This window comes from Tauraco erythrolophus, chromosome 12 (genome assembly GCF_009769465.1).
Source record: "Tauraco erythrolophus isolate bTauEry1 chromosome 12, bTauEry1.pri, whole genome shotgun sequence".
In the NCBI taxonomy this organism is placed as follows: domain Eukaryota; kingdom Metazoa; phylum Chordata; class Aves; order Musophagiformes; family Musophagidae; genus Tauraco; species Tauraco erythrolophus.
The window spans coordinates 17,599,481-17,616,015 of NC_141476.1; the positions used below are offsets into that span (position 1 = coordinate 17,599,481).

At 40.2% G+C, this 16,535-nt stretch overlaps 1 protein-coding gene across 1 annotated transcript in view; it reads right to left on the minus strand.

Annotated features, from left to right (window-relative positions):
• Nucleotides 1-5,512: 5,512 nt before the first annotated feature.
• SFMBT1 (Scm like with four mbt domains 1) overlaps nt 5,513-16,535 on the minus strand; it is a 33,812-nt gene continuing 22,789 nt past the window's right edge. Inside the window, 9 exon segments of the mRNA XM_009979715.2 lie at nt 5,513-5,681; nt 7,163-7,291; nt 7,796-8,041; nt 8,226-8,404; nt 9,128-9,303; nt 10,986-11,095; nt 12,987-13,126; nt 14,594-14,658; nt 15,894-15,936. Coding sequence (XP_009978017.2) covers nt 5,541-5,681; nt 7,163-7,291; nt 7,796-8,041; nt 8,226-8,404; nt 9,128-9,303; nt 10,986-11,095; nt 12,987-13,126; nt 14,594-14,658; nt 15,894-15,936 — 1,229 coding nt within the window. The 3' untranslated portion in view covers nt 5,513-5,540.

A 16,535-nucleotide genomic window follows, 5' to 3' on the forward strand; every position in this document is an offset into this window, starting at 1 on the left:
GCTTAGAGAAACAGGATTCCTGCATTTGAGGGAACTGTATAGAACCCAATCGAGCTCTTAACACGAAGCCCAGCAAGTGGTATTTACGTGGTCTGCATTCACCTTTTATGCAAGTAACGAAACGTGCTATAGAGTTTTCTGTAAGAAAAGTTACTTCTGTAAGATGGAAAATTGCTCACCATAAGCAGCAGTATTATCATTATATAAACACCAAGCCATCAGTAACAGTTTAAGCATCTTTTTTAATTTTCTTACAACCACTTAAAACTGTCATATACCACAAACCTTATGTACACTATTTACAGACAAAACGAGCAAAATATCCATCCAAAATATTTTTTAAAAAATCCTCTGATTAAATTGTTACACCTGCTCAAACACATGGTGGGACTTAATAGGCATATTTTCTTGTGCATGTTTCTCTTCCATGTAGTACTTCAGTCTCACTGCATATATATATTTTTTTTTAAAAGTTAAAGAAAGATAAAACAACAAGCAGAAGGGACACAACAAAATATGCTTTTAAATCTTTGTTTAAGAACAAGCAGCTAATTAAAAAAGGCAAAATACAGGAAAAGTGCAATCAGTTCCAATGAGTTAGTATAAGAAAGAGGCCCACAGGTGGAGAGCAGGTACCCTTTAGGGTCGAGTCTCCTAGAAGACCTCTGATTGTCTACAAAGATTATTTAAAATTTATTTTAAACAGAAATTTAAAAAAAAAAAAGAAATGAAAGAGGAGAGGAGAAACATGACACCTCCAGAATTTTTTTTCCACGAGGTTTCTTGGAAACTGGTGCTCAAGAACTTCCAAAGTGGGCAAGATTTCACTTGTGCCCGGACTTCATTGCTCATTCACGCAACTCGAGTGAGCCATCCCCGTGTCTCAAGCAGAAGGCCTGTTCCTCTTGAACTGTGCAAGGCTAGAGGACTTCCACAGGCTCCGTGCCCATGTTTGTGCTAAGTCAGTTAGACCCACTGCCTTCGAATTTTGTCAGCGCAAGACCTGCTCGCTTCCATGGCTTAAAGCTGAGCCAAACACTGCTGGCTTTGCACCTAACAGAACAACTTTGTCTTCTCATCAAAAAGTCAATTTATACGTCTGGTGCGTTTCAGAACAACAGATGTGACGCTGAGGAAGCTAGAAATGACCATGGAGACAAAGCATCACTAACCTTAGCTCACTTTTGCTATATTTCAAATAGATTATTACTTTTTTAGAAAAACACGTAACAATAAAGAGGCTTGCTGTATCTGGTGTTCCCAAGTCCCATTCTAATTCTTCACCCAAAAGGCTGCCTTTGAAAACAAGGCTACATGCATCTTTGGGAAGGTTGGCAGCACTCTGAAATGCGGGTTCAGCACACAATCCCTTCAAACTGGAGCCTTCAGCCAAACACTTGAAGTCTCCTGACAGAGCCTGTGTCTTTGTGCTTAGTTACTTTCAGGTAATTCAAGCTCACAGTAGGCAGTAACCAGTCTGTCACTATGTGACACGACTGGTGAAGGAGTAGCTTTGTATAGGATCATTGTATTTTTTTGGCTTTCTGGTAAGGCTACTTCATCTAGTAACTTCTCCTCTAAGAACAGATTTGGTCCAAACGTATCCAGTCTCCAATTTGAGCTTGATAGTTTTGAAGCCTATTCCATTACATTCAAAAATCTCGTGAGCCACTTTGCCTTTTGCTAACAACGTACCAAGTCTTTGTACTTTATACAGAAGAATGGAGTGCTCAGTCCAATCAACTGTAAATATATTTACACTTCTGTGGACCTAGCAGCTAAATACTCCTTCCCTCCTTTAAAGCATCATTAGAATCAAGAATAAACGCTAGCAAATCCTAAAATAACAACAAAATACTGCTGAAAGTTGTGACAAGTAATCTAAACAACCACTTCCGAACTCTGTATGTACTGTTTCCATTAATCCCAGGGGAGGCTGCAAACAGTCCTGGAGTTCTATACAACACACAAATGAATCTGCCTCTTGTTTAATTTCTCAAAGAGCAACTTTCAGAAATGTTCAGCATTAGAAAAGAGTAGTCTTCATTCACCAAGATCAGTGCTGTACCTCTCCTCTGCTGGAAGGATTGCTTTCAGCTTAGGATAGACTGCAAGCTGCTCGTGCTTTGGGGATAATTCTATCACATTAACCTTCCATGACATTTTTGGAGGTAAAATACTATTTAAATAAGTCTATTATGGATTCCTTGTGTTGGTGCAGAAAGCACACTATAGCAACTCAATAAATCTTTCTGCCTGACAAGGCTAAACTCGGCACACCACGAGTGTCATATGGAGGTTTCCACAGCTATGATGTGCAAAACCAAGACTATACAATGTGTATGAAAATAAGACAAGCAGGAATACAAACCCTCAATGGGTCAGCCAAGGGAAATCTCCTTTCACCATCCACGCAAACAGGACACAAGGCCCAATGAAGGGCTCATTTTCTGGTACTGAAGACATTTGTGCAAGACACCATTGCTTTTCTCCTGGACTCCAGCTTTGTCATATCTTATGGTGAATGGATGTGGTAGAGGATAGCACAAATCCCTGAAGCCTGAATTACTGCAGTCCCAGCAACTCCTGCTGGTGAAACACTGGTATCACCCAAAGCCAAAATTCAACCATCAGCTCTCCAAAATCCAGTTTTGAAGAAACGGAGCAACTAAAGCAGCACGTGAACTTGAAAGAGAGTCAAGTAGAAACACCATCCATCAACACGAAGCCCCAATCATCCCTTTTAAATCCAGCAATAAAACAGAGTGCATTTTTCCAGGAAACAGAGTGTACAGTACCTGTGTGCAGCATAAAAACATTTCACAAATAATGAAAACATCCCTTTTGAAAATCTCAACAAAAATAGATCCCATTGGGACCAGACTGTCAGTGCCTCCCAAAACAAGGCAGAAAAATCCAGCCTATAAAACATGCCAAAGGTGACCAGTAAGTATCCCACTAACCTCTGAAACTGCTGACTGCTTTATTTACTGAGAAAAAGAAGTATGACATTTGTATTTAAAACCCTAGGTGCCATGTTAACAGGTTCACTAAATTACCCTTTACGCTCTGTTCTCTCCTGACAACTACTTAAAAAGACATCTATCTGTCCATGGGGAAGGGTGGAAGCAACATCTCTTGGCTCCGCAGGTCAATTCTGCTGGCATCAGTGCAATAGAATTCTGGAAACCCTGAAGAATGACAAATATGATTCAAAAGCATCATCTTCTGGTCCCTAAGTCCTTTGCTGGTCAAAGATCTCAAGACAAGATGCTGACTGCAAAGCAGCAATGTTTGTTCAAAATTTTTTTCAGGCCGAATGGCTTATCACTGAGCTTGTCCTAAAGGAACGGAGTACAGGCGGATGACCCAGGCACAACGTGAAGAGCCAAAACATCCATTTATTGGCCACATACCTGGTGCGAGGAAGAAGGGGCATTTTGATTTCCATTTCAATTTAATTATATTTTCAGACTCTGCCTACAACTTGGGAGAAAAAATTGTCCTAGCTACACATTGCCCTCCCTCCCTCAAGAATACTCAGCTAGTGAACAGTCTGGCATGTACATTTTGATTCTGGAATGAAAAAAAAATACTGATTTTAGCACTTCTGTAAATAGTTCTGCCTTAACTAGGCAGTTGTTCTAACAGGCAAAAGAAATAAACCCCCGTTATTTAGCTTTGCTGACTCTAAACAGTTCTGATTGGAGGTATCTCCCGTTCAACACTTCTGTGGCAGATACAGACAGACTGTGCAAACTCAGCTCTTAGTTACAGATGACCTCCTCGCTGAATCCTACAGCTCATAGCATCAGAATAACCGATCACAGTAGGCCTAAGAGACACTTGAATCACACCATTCCACCAGAGTAGTCAGTGTTTATCAGAAACCAGCAAACGTGTTTTTCCTAAACAAACTCCTGCAGTGAACACCTTCCTGCCTCCAACGCTTTGGTATGCCAGGGGCTTTCTGCAAAAATGTATTTGAATAGGAGATACAGGATCAGGGCTGCACACATGAAGCTCCTGCCTGCGCTCCTTCAAATACCTGGAGAACAGGCAGAGTGAATGAATGCAAGCCATCTGAAACCTAATGCTTATTTGATGCAGATCTTGAGCCTGATGAAAGTTTCCCACATCTTTAATGGAAAGTAAGGTAAGCCCTGTTACTTCAAGTGTCAAGCACAGGTCTACAGCAAGTGGCTGATTGGGTTTTATTACCCTGGAAAATTAAAATCAGCAGTTCATCCTACTATGGGTCTACTGATGGAACTAGATGTCTCTCGTTTTGTTTTTCTCTAAAAAAAAGCACAGACATCCCTTCCTAACCCCCTGACATTTTCATCAAGTCTGACCCTGAGCAGCTGTAAATAGTTAAAAATACAAAGTCACGCTCATAAGATAGTTTCCAGTATGCAAACGCTGGCAGAGCTAAGTTGCAGTCCTCTATTGATTGCAGTTTCCTTAGTGTATTCTCTAAAAAGACGTTCCAGTAGCAAAGCAAAAGTCTGCTGACAGGCTCTTTGTACATGGCCCAATTGTTTGCTATAAGAAAAAGGAAATAACTTCACAGAATTAAAAAAAATCCCAAAACATCTAACAACCAAACATAGAAAATGCAGAGGCACTTTCTCCTTCCTTCCTTTTTTTCCTACAGCCTGCCTGTAAGAGAAGTGCAAAATAACTGTTTTCTGACATCTGAAAAAAAGGTAACACGCAGGTTAAGCCTACAGGGGTTTCAGCTAAAGCTCTGGACCAGAAGCTCCGTATGCTGACACTGGTTTGTACTCCTGACGCGCCTACAGAAGAGAGACTGCTGTGCAGCTACAATTTGTCCAGAAGAAGTAGTTCCCTCCCTTTTTAGTTCATCACTTCTACTGTTCAGGCTACAGAGGTAGTAAAAACAAAACAAAATAAAAACCCAACAACAACAAAAGAACAAACAAACAAACAAACAAAAGGAACCACACTCTCGCTATACTGTACATTCAGAACCCTGTGGCCATGTTGTTGTCCTAACAATGAACAAATTCATTAAAAAACTCAACATTAACACACGAATGTGCAAAGAGCACATTCCAAAGCCAGTGCTGTGGCAAAGCAAGTGTTCGTCCACAGGGAGGGAAGGGGATTCTGTGAATCACTGGGAACAGAGAAAGGTTATTTCTGGCAGCCTACATGCTAACGTAAACAGGATCCGTTTCTCCTTTTAAAGTTCCGTGCCAACAGAACTATTGAAATGTCATTTCCCACCAGAGGAGACTTTTCTGTAATCATTAAAAAATACATTAAAAAAGGGAACCATAGAGCAAGAGACTATTGTGTTCCCGAGCTGGCAGCTGGTAGAGTAGCCTCTGTGTTTGCATTGGCATTTTGCTCCAGATGTTGCTTTCCTTTTGTCAAAGCGAAAAAACTGAGACTGACAGATGTTCTTAGGCCACCAGGGCCTCAGTTTAACTTCATTTGGCTTTCCTTGCTAGAGAGAAAGGAGCAAGTTTTTGTAGTTGTGCTTCAAAGGTCCACTTCAACTTGGCTGCTCCTCAGTTAGCAAACTGCTGGTAAAAGGCAAGTTTGACCCTCTCAATGTGATGGCAAAGTTTAATAGCTGGCCCAAGCTTCAAGTCCATACACTCCTGAACGGTGGGCAGGGTCAGCAGCAGCAGTGCCTGGCCATCGATTTCCTGTCAGAAGACAAAAACGCCACAGTGACTTTGCATTTTTATTTTCCCAGTTCCTTCAGCTTTGACTCGCTGTAATTTCAGATTCATGATCACTTGCGAATTAGAGATTTTTTTTCACGCTACTTAAGGCAGCTTAAAAAAAAAAAAAATTAAAAATCTCTCTCTCACAACAAATTAACTCCTTTCTTAAAACATCAGCTCAAATTCACCGGCTAAGGGACAGAACCTCATGAGATACTATATTTAAAAAACCCTCGAATAACAGAAACCAAGAAAATTTAATCCAGAAAGTCACTTTACTTAACCTTTGCATCTTTCTAGAGAAAGAGAGGTTCTATAAGGAAAAGTACATCTGGAACATCTACCACAAACCATACTCACTATTAGATCTAGTACTAAAGTTTTGATCGACAATTTTTTTTAATGGTAAATTTTAACGAAGATGCAAGTAAAACGTTAACTTGACTCATGTTTGTACTCTAGCTGTCATACTTCAACACAAAAACATTGCCTTGTTGTGCAGCTGTACAACGCTCTGATACCTGCAGTTAGCCTGCAGAATGGAAAACATTTATCATTCGGAACAGTCAACACAAGTGGCAAAACTGTATCTCCTAGAGAACAGGCTCCTGCCTTCATGGGGCACGGTTGTAGGCATTCTCTATAGTTTTGGGATTTGGATGCCCCACAGACCAAAGCATCCTCCACTGAGTACTAAGAAACTTGAAAAATTCTGGCCATTCTCTTAACTTTCCTCTCCTGAACTGCAGAAGGTTGTACATGTATTTGTTTCCTCAAAACTCTATTATAAAATTTAAACTAGCTTCTTCTTGTGATTCATTAGAGGATGCGCTGGTTTTGGCTGGGATAGAGTTAATTTTCTTCACAGTAGCTGGTATGGGGCTGTGGTTTGGATTTGTGCTGAAAACAGTGTGGATAACTCAGGGATGTTTTCATTCTTGCTGAGCAGTGCTCACACACTGCTTACACCCCACCAGGGAGCATGCTGGGGGTGCACAAGAAGCTGGGAGGAGACACAGTCAGGACAGCTGACCCCAAGGACCAAAGGGATGTCCACCACCATATGATGTCATGCTCGGCAATAAAAAGCTGGGGGAAGACGGGAGAGGGGGGACATTCAGAGCAATGGTGTTTGTCTTCCCAAGCCACCGTTACGTGTGATGGAGCCCTGCTTTCCTGGGGATGGCTGAACACCTGTCTGCCCATGGGAAGTAGTAAACGAATTCCCTTCTTTTGCTTTGCGTGCGTGTGTGGCTTTTGCTTTACCTATTAAACTGTTTTTATCTTTATCTCAACCCACAAGTTTTCTCACTTCTACCCTTTTGATTCTCTCCCCCATCCCACTGGGGAAGAAGTGAGTGAGCCGCTGTGTGGTGCTTAGTTGCTGGCTGGGGTTAAATCACGACAGAAGGTAAGAAGGAATGTGATAGATTCAAATTTTAACAGACAGGAAATAATACCTGATCAAGGAAAATTCTTGCCAGTGGTGCACAGTCAGTGGATTTGAGGAATCGTACAACGTCAGCCACGCTCCATTCCAGAGGGTTACTGTCCAGCTGCAGCTTTTCAGCAACTTCCATCTTTATGTCCTAAACAAACCACCCATCACAAAAAGAACTCCAGAATATTATATATACAATGGACCAACGCTCCCCTCTACTTCCCCACACTCAAACATTCAGCTGCCATATCAAGCTCTAATAAGAGCTCAAAGCATAGAGGCTGCTTGGTTAGCAGAGCTGCGCAGAACAGCACTGTGCTGAGGGTGGATGTTATAGCCCGTAAGCAGGGATCTAAAACCAGGATTTGGTCAACACCACATCACTGCTAAGGCTGAACCAAGAGGAGTGCTAACAGCTGGGAAATGGAAAGCTCACCATTCTGTCTACAGCTTTCTGTTTAGACTTTATTACGGTCCTGTAATACAATTGTAATAAAAATAATCATTTTTCATTATTCTGTAGTCTCTTCACAATGCCCTTTATGGGGTAACAGTATTTTATGAGAACACATGTATGATGATTAATATTCCAAGATATTTGTGCTTGCCCAACAGTGAGCAAGCTAGAACATAAATCTACATTTGAAGTTACCTTTGGTGAAGGAGGTTTATTTTCATCATCAGAAAAGGAAAAGGTCCTGAGCTTCCTCTTCCGCTTGTCTCGGTCCTGAGCCAGGGAATGAGACAGTTCACTCTGTGTAGGAGAGGATGACAGTGACTTCTTCTCTGATACCTCTGACTCCTCAAGCAATTCGTCTTGGTGCTCTGAGGTACTATCCTCAGTCAGAGATTCTTCATCTACCTCATCCTGGTCATCCTCCTCTTCACCCCCACTGCCCTGAAGAGGTAGGAGGAAAAAAAAAAGTGATGAAAAAATGGGACATTCAGGCCAAAAGCTACAAATTTGCCACCCATTTGCCAGCTGTAACCTGAGGTTACGAGGAACTAACAGTCTGTTGTTTCAAATGAAGCTGGTTGAAGATCACATACCGCATCTATTAAAGCTGTTGACAGTCTCGTACCTGGGGAGATCCAGCTGGAGTGTTATCCACTGAAGCAGAAGAACGTTTTTTCTTATGAACAAAAAAATGTTTTCGCCTCTTCCGTCTTTTATTTGGTTTCTTCATGGCTACTTCCAGGTTACTGTGGCCACCCGGAGGCCTACCTATCCGCTTGTTTTTCCGCTTTCCATAATAGTGTGCTACCAGGACAGAAGAAAGGAGCATCATGTTGAAATGCACCTTCAATGTCACTAGTTATGTTTGTCCATCATCAGGACTTTAAAACCACTAGAAGGACAGGTCCCCATAGAAATCCCAATTCTGCAAAACTTCAAAATGAGTATATATTTTCCTCTTTAATCTGGTTTAAAGAAGAAGAGTTACTAATAAATGTTATTTGCCCTATAAAGTTTACTTCCTCTATATCTGAGAAGCCTCAAATGACCAGATTTTACACAAAAATCATCAACTACAGACTCGGTCCAATTTAATGGTGCTTTTTGTGATGTTTTGTAGTATGCACTGTTTGTTCTCACAGTGTCAAATGGTTAAAGTTAGTTCAAAAAAAACTAAAAAACCGAAAAGCTAAGAAAAGAGCTTGAAGTTATTTTATTTTGTTCCACAACAAAACGGTAAAAGCAATTACAAAGCCACATAAGTATTAGAGTCAGTTCTTGTCCCAAAAGTTGTCTTAAGAAGGTAAGTTTTCAGCACACAACAAGTTAACCCATGGTACTACCACTTAATTTAAAATTGTTTTTTTCTCCCCTACAGACTGGCACACAGATATTTTGTAGGCCTGTGTATGTAGTGCTTGATCTGCTCCTTATGCAAGCAAAGCAACGTACTCTGGATTCCTTCTGGAGCCAAAGCCCCCAAACACCCCAAGCCCCACCTCGGTTGGAGATCAGCTGCCTACTCACTGTATTTAGTCTTTGTCAGGACAGAGCAGTTCTCTGAACACTTATCCAGCACCATCTGAGGGCCGAAGAGGTTCGGACAACATTCCAGCTTGATGCATGTTTTCCTACAGAAATCTGCCACCCGATCTGCCGTCCTCACAACTTCCACAGTTGCACGGTAGCTCTTCCCTTTGTACCTAACATTGAAAATGTCATCACAATTCAGGAATCCTCTAACTACCAGGATAAAACTACTTCCCTGAGAGGCATACGAGACTATTGCTTTGAGATCAAACTCAAGGAAAATCTGAGCAATGAGAACTTTAGGGACTGAAAAATCCAGGAAACAGGTAATCCTGTCTCTTATGACAGATCCTCAAGCAAAGAAAAAAGCCAGCACCAGAGAGATGCCTGCAGTACCAAATACAGCAACACTGCCCTGCCAGCAACTACAAAATACCATCTGAGAGGACCATCCAGAGTTTAGATTTGTTTTCTTTGTTCACAGATGGTTTTGTTCTTTCTTTGTTTTTATGGGACTGCAGAAGTGTCCACTGTGATGTGGACAGCTGGTCCCTCAAAGCAAGATGGAGTGCTAATAAATTCAGCTAATAAAGGTAACAGCAGACAGCTTCTAGTGAGCCATTCTATACACATACTGTGGCAAACAAATTAACTACTGTCACATTTCCAATCAGCTTTCATCTAACTGCTGAACAATTCGTCATGACAGTCACTTGCCATGACTCCACATATTGCTGCTGTTTGATTTAAATTAAGCAAAGATTTCTTTTATTCAACAGCCTTGCCATCACACTGGCAGAGCCACGCTGTGAAATATCTGCCAGAGTCATTCATCATTTCTGCTTTGTTCTCCCAGCACCACTACTGGCACATGCTGGTATCTGCTAGGATGTCTCAGGCTTGTAAGTATCTAGTTAATGCACCAAAAGAAAGAGCTATATCATCATAGTCCAGATATCCCTGGTCTCACTAATGCGACAAAAGAAAGCATACAGAAACTTCAGGGAAGCCAAACAAAATATGTTTTTTCCTCTGTTCTTCAACTACATCTTCTATTTACATGAATCTTTCACATGATCTTCCTATTGTCCAAATCCACTGCAATCCTTCAATATATGGAAAGGTGTCTTTTTACACGTGAAACCGATCCAATAAAAGAATTACTGACATGTTCAAACTATGTAGGAAGTGTGCTACGGCACCACTGGGTAAATCTAATCTCTAGTACGCAGACATAGTGCAGCCCAGCGCACTAGGCTATAAAGGAGTATCTGGATTTATCAAATACATGCAAATATGGTCACTGCTTCTTTCCTAGCCCCAAAATAATCTTGCAAAGAAGCTCCAACCCAAAAAGCTCACCAGGAAAATTAGGGAGTGCTTTAGGGTAGTAGAAAGACTTCCATGCCAGGCCATTTCAGAGCACTGCTATAACTTAATTTCAGAGGAATTTTCTTCCACTGAGAAATGCGTGTGGACATGCCACCAAAGTCTGAGAAGCTTCCTAAGCAGTATGTGCTTCTGCTTTAAAATAGCGACAATTACCTTCAGGTGAACTAATCTTAAACCTCACCTGCAGGTCTGCTAGTGTATATGCTATGTTGTACCAGTCCCACACCATTCTTACTTCACCAGTAGCTGCTAAGCTCTGCGTTAGTAGCAGAGCACATCTGGCATTTTAAGCAGCATTAAAATCAGATGCGCTTCACCAGACATTTGTAGAGAAGTTTACAAAGATTTGGAAGTTTAATTTGATGTACTATAAGCAATTTTTCCTTCTCTGAAATGTGAGAAGTTTCAGCATACACTGCTATTGGTTGGGATCAAGCCAGTGGGGAACAGGACAAGAATTTACTTGGCTTTTAGGGTCTCTCCATGCCCATGCCACGCAGCCTCTTCATCCAACTGCAGTTCTCGCAGGACACGGCTAGGTTTGTAAGCTGCATTGATCAATAAAGTGAGAACCTACGGTGAGGGAGGGAAGAGAAGAAAATACATTTAAGTTATTTGTACAATAAATCTCTTTTAAAGTGCTAGGGTATAACAGGAAATTACTTCTATTCATCCAAATTATCTAGCATCAAAGCACTCATTCACAGCAGGATTACAGATACCTCCTGGTACTGCCAAAATGAAAACTGAGAGCAGTCGACACTTTGGGCCTTGCCAAACCTTCAGAATTTGTCTGCAGAGTCACAAGTGTATCTAGCAATTTCCAAGTCATTGCCCTTGAATTACACGTCACTAAATTAAACCCCCTGGCTGAATACTACGAAACTTGCGTAACCCTGGGTAAATCTGAGTGATTATCTTAGAGATTGTTTGACATGTGAAGATGTGCCAAAAAATGCTGCAGGATTTTGCTGCCTGCCAACCCACTACTTGCTACAAAATCATACTGCAGAATCTTAAGCTCCCTTCTGGTTTGCTTTTGTGAACCATGATAAGGCCTAGACTGTAACAAAATGAGAATGTCTCTGGTGCTGTGAAGTAACTCAAAGTTGTGAATAGCCTGAAGTTAGTGGGGGATAGTACAAAATGTGCATTCAAATTGTGTTTCTTATTTTCAGTGTATACTTATTGCAAATCATTCCCAAATTGAGTGCATCAGAACCTTGACATAACAAAACTTGCAGCTTCAGTGCTACTAATGAAGGAGTCCAGTGGTCTATAATTCAAAAGAAGAGTATTAAACAGATTGCGAGCACCAAACTCACGTTAGGCTTCATTGATTGAGGAAGAGTCATATTCGAAATGACACAACTAAGCATATTGGTTGAACTTTAGCAACATTAAGCATCTCTACGTCAGGAGTATTTGTGCATACTTCATGCTTTCAGGCAGTGAAGCAGGTTAAACTTTCAAGTTAAATAAAGCTGCATAGAATTTCAACTTGCTCTTTTGGAGCTCTTACATCAGAGTACTGAAACTTGCAGAAAGGATGGGGTACTTTTCTGTATGCAAAAACTGAACTTCTTCAGTAATCAGCTTGACTCTTGTCAACCAGACTCTTATTTTACAGCTTGCCTGCCAGAAAGTCTTTGTGAAGGTCTCTCCCAGTTATGATACGCGGTAGGGAAGGTAAAAATTTCAGAGATGTTGAGCTAATTCCTGCATTTAAAGTGATTGTTTCATGAGAGTTCAAGTATGCACATACAGTTATGCCTTGGGAAACTTTCAGCCTCTTAGGTCAGATAATAACCACTCCATGACCTTTTTGGAGATTTCAGAAAAATAATTACTGTACTAAAGTATCTGTAAATTTGCTGTGAAACACCTTCTGGAGAAGCAGCTCTTTGGCCTTAAATAATGGCCTCTTCCTCCCTCTTCCCCTCCCTCAGTTACGTTGGAAAGCAAAATCACAATTTCATCTATCTTTGTAAATCATATTCAACTTAAAAAACACAGAGAATTCTTTTACTTTTTCGATTACTTGAAATAGTTTGTCATTTTACTAAGAAAATCGTATTTCCTCTGTTCTAACATCAACAGTGCAAGCTGTAAAGGAATTTTCAGATTGTCTGAAGCTAAATTCTGTTAATTAAAACTGAAGCATTATTACATCTATAAAAAGATACTAACTCCTTTGATCGTGGTAATTACAGGTTACTCTGTTTTAACCTAAAATAAAGTTTAGCAGTAAAAGGCTGACTCTAACTCAGATAAATGAGAGGCTTTCACTCTGCTCATCCAAATTCATAAAAGTCCAGAATTTATACTTGATTTTATACAAAAAAAAAAACCTTTTTACTCATTATCCGCTTAAATTTATTCATTACCCATCTATAATTAGAGAGATACTCAAGTGTTTATGATACACTGCTATATGCAGGTCTACTACGGACAACCACCTCACCTCTTTCAGAACAAGAACACAGTTCCCAGGTCCCACAGACTGAGGAAGCTCTGCAATCCTGCCTTTGTTAAGGTAAGGCCCTGAGAAGCACCGGTGGTTGAAGTAGATCTTTGGGCAGCAGTACTTTCCATTAATTACCACTGAGAAATGAGAAAGCAAAGATTTAAATCACACACTACAACGTCCCCAGCAAAGAATGACTTCTTGCAATACGTAATATTTTGCCTGCTGTAGAAAAGGAAGGGAAGAAGTCTTGAATGATGTGAATTTGGGGCAGTTCAGTGTCACATTTGCAATGATAGCACGAGTTATCCAATGTTCCCAAAATGTTTTTCATACTTCACACACATGCTTGCAAATTGTCAAACTATAGCAAATAAAGTTCGTCTTTTTCCGGAAAAGACACATTTCTTCCTGGCTAGTCTGATGCTTCATGGTATTACACCAGTGAGAAAACAGGCAAGAAGATGACAATCTCAAACTTTTTGGTAGTTAAAGCACTTCCTGCACAGCAACTATGGATAAATTTTCAGTCTAAATAATTACCTCTCCCACCAAAGTTCTGCCACCAGTGAAGCGAAGTTATTCCCCACTGTTTATCCTGAACAGCACATCACATTGCTTTGCATTTTTTATACTCTTTTCCCCTCAATCAGCAAACAAAAGATGCGGCAACTGACGAAGTGACCTTTCATGAGTGCCATCAAGTTTGCTAAACCTATTAAATGGTTCAACGCTGCTCCAAAATTAAAGTTATGTATAATATGTACTGCAAGATACTTATGTATAAATACAAAATTGTTTTACCCTAGCAGTGTTGTAGTTTTTCTGATTGAGCAACACTACACTAAAGATCTTAAATTCAGTAGTTGATAACTGGCAGATAAATAAATGAAGTCAAATTTACATTATGACTCTATTAAAAGTCATTAAAAATGCTAAGCAAGCACGAATCATGTCTATAAAGCTTGCATTTGGTTCAGCTTCAGATGTGCATTTCACTGTACAGAAAACAGCAGAAGAGGCATTTTGTTGCCAAACAGATAGATCTGTATGACTGTTTCACCAGCAGATGTACTTATTCATATATTCTTGCAACAGTTTAGAAAATTATTAGATTTCACCATCTGGCACACCAAGCAGTTACTGTTTGAATTGCTTTTGTTATCATGATGATGAAGTTACCATAAAAAAACCAGACAAACCTGCTTCCCAAAGCTCGAATCTCACACCTCAAGAGCACAGATGCAGTGTGTCTGTTATGTTTCTCCAGACATTATTAAATGTAACAGGTGACAATAAAAAAAATCATCTGCATAGGTCACAGTACACATTTGGCTTCACATATCCTCCGCCGGCGTGAGGGATGTTTGGTGTAAAAATCTAATTTCCAGGTTTAATGCACGTACCAATTGCAGGTCACAAGTAATTGCATGTTTTTGTTTGTTGCATTTTTTTCAAAGCTCAACCAATCATCGAGGATGAAAACCTTCAAACCCTTTCCTCCTCTTCCCTATCCTAACAGAAGAGTGTTGAGCAGCTGAACAATGAGGCAGCTGAACTGTTACAGGATTTGTCTTTGTCAGCCTGCCCTCTCTGATCAATACCTGAGTCAGAAGAGTTCAGTTCCTGGTTCTTTAGTCCATCATGAACTGTCCTTGAAGACAAAATTCTGAAATGAAAAGAAGATTGGGAAAAGGGGCAGATGGTAAGGACAGACACCTCTCAGTTACTAAAACTCAACCATTAATATTTTTTTTCCTCCAGGTCCAGCCTTATTCATCTGCTTTTTACACCCCCTATTTCACAACAATAACATGCAAGGACTGTAAAATTCAATTTGGAAAGGACTACGGTACTGCTACAGCTAGCAGCAATCCTTCCTTGCTGAAGTATACGGGCTACCAGGCTGATAAACACACCACGCAAGGCTACCAACAACAGTTTACATTTTCTGCCCTTTTAACTTCGTTTCACATTTCATGGCACAAGGTAGTCTACAGTGTTACTTTGTGCATTTGAAAAAGACGGATTTTTAACAAAATACAACCAAAATGACTCAAGTACTCTGGTAAGAATTCCAATTACAAAACAGGGAAGAACAGTCTGCTGGTTTTAAGAGCAATGAAAACATTGGCAGGATACTGACAGATCTGGTGTTTGTAAAGCTCTAAGAGTCAATAAAACCAACTGTCAGGCATTCTACTGAGTGTTTTTGAGCAGGCTCACATGAAGGAGTTTCATATACATGGCGTAGTACAGATGAATGAGTATTAGTAGAACTCTCCTTTTTGGGCTAGTCTGGGCCAAATTTAATTTGGGAAGGAACTATTAGAAGTTCCTACTAAATGACTCGCGCAGAAGCCAAATTTTCTCATCAGCTGTGCAAAAATCACAGCTACATGTTAAGGCAGCCACCTTTTCTAAGCATGTTTACATTACAGAAACTGTATTATTTGAGAAGGGAATACAACCAAAAAAGAATCAGTTTTTCCCTATTAACACCATTAAAAAAAGACTCGAGCACAAACTTACAATCTTAAGATCAAGCTAGTTTTTCTTAAATGCACTTCAGAACTCAGAGATATGCAATCTTTTAAAAAAAAGATCAACAATTTCAACCCCAGAACTTCAATGACTTGACCTCATAATTCAGCTGAGTGCACTAGCATTGTTAAAAACCAAATACCATGCTTTCTGTCTCCTACTAAAGCAGTGCAAGAGGTCTTTTTCAACATCAACAAACTACCAGCATTAAGATAAATGGATTGTAGAATCTCTGCCCTCAGTACAGCACTTCTCTAAAGCTAAATCCCCTAAGACGAGATGATTTACCAATTAGAAAAAAAAAAAAAAAAACCCAGCCAAACCTCAATGAAAAATAAAAGCAAAAAAACTGTTACTTACTGTTTCTCTGGCTGAACTACTGCAATTTTTTTCTGCTTGTTTACTGAATGGAAGAAGAAGAAGAAAATATAAGCAGTAAAGTATGGGAGGCAAATAAATGAAACTTCTAGTGCAATACATCCACTGGACACCTCCTCTAAGTTATATGCCAAAAAGAATCTATGTTCAAAGTCACCACAGTGTTAGATAGCTGACCATCTGCACTACAGACATGCTGGCCCATGTAATTTGAAGTAACCCAAACAGTTTACTTCAACTTTCACTAAAAATCTATTAAATCGGACATGCATATCGCCAGTCTTCCAGGAAATCCCACCTTTCGTCTGTTGTCATTTCATCCCATAAACCACCTGTAATAGCAGCCAAAAGGAATGATATGCATTCCTTTTCAGCACCCAAAGGTGCTCGAACCTAACCAAAGGTCAGGTTCACAGGCCTAACTCACCACTTGACTGGCAGAGGGAACTTCAACACTGTTTAACTTGGAAATGGAATGAAATCAGCTGCTTAGAAACATGTATGACTTAAGTCAATTGTTATGGAGGAGAAACACTGTTGCAACTAAGTCAGTCGACGAAGTGATGGGTCCACTTGCTAATTCTGGCTTTCACAATCAGGTGGTAATATTAAATACAGTAACAG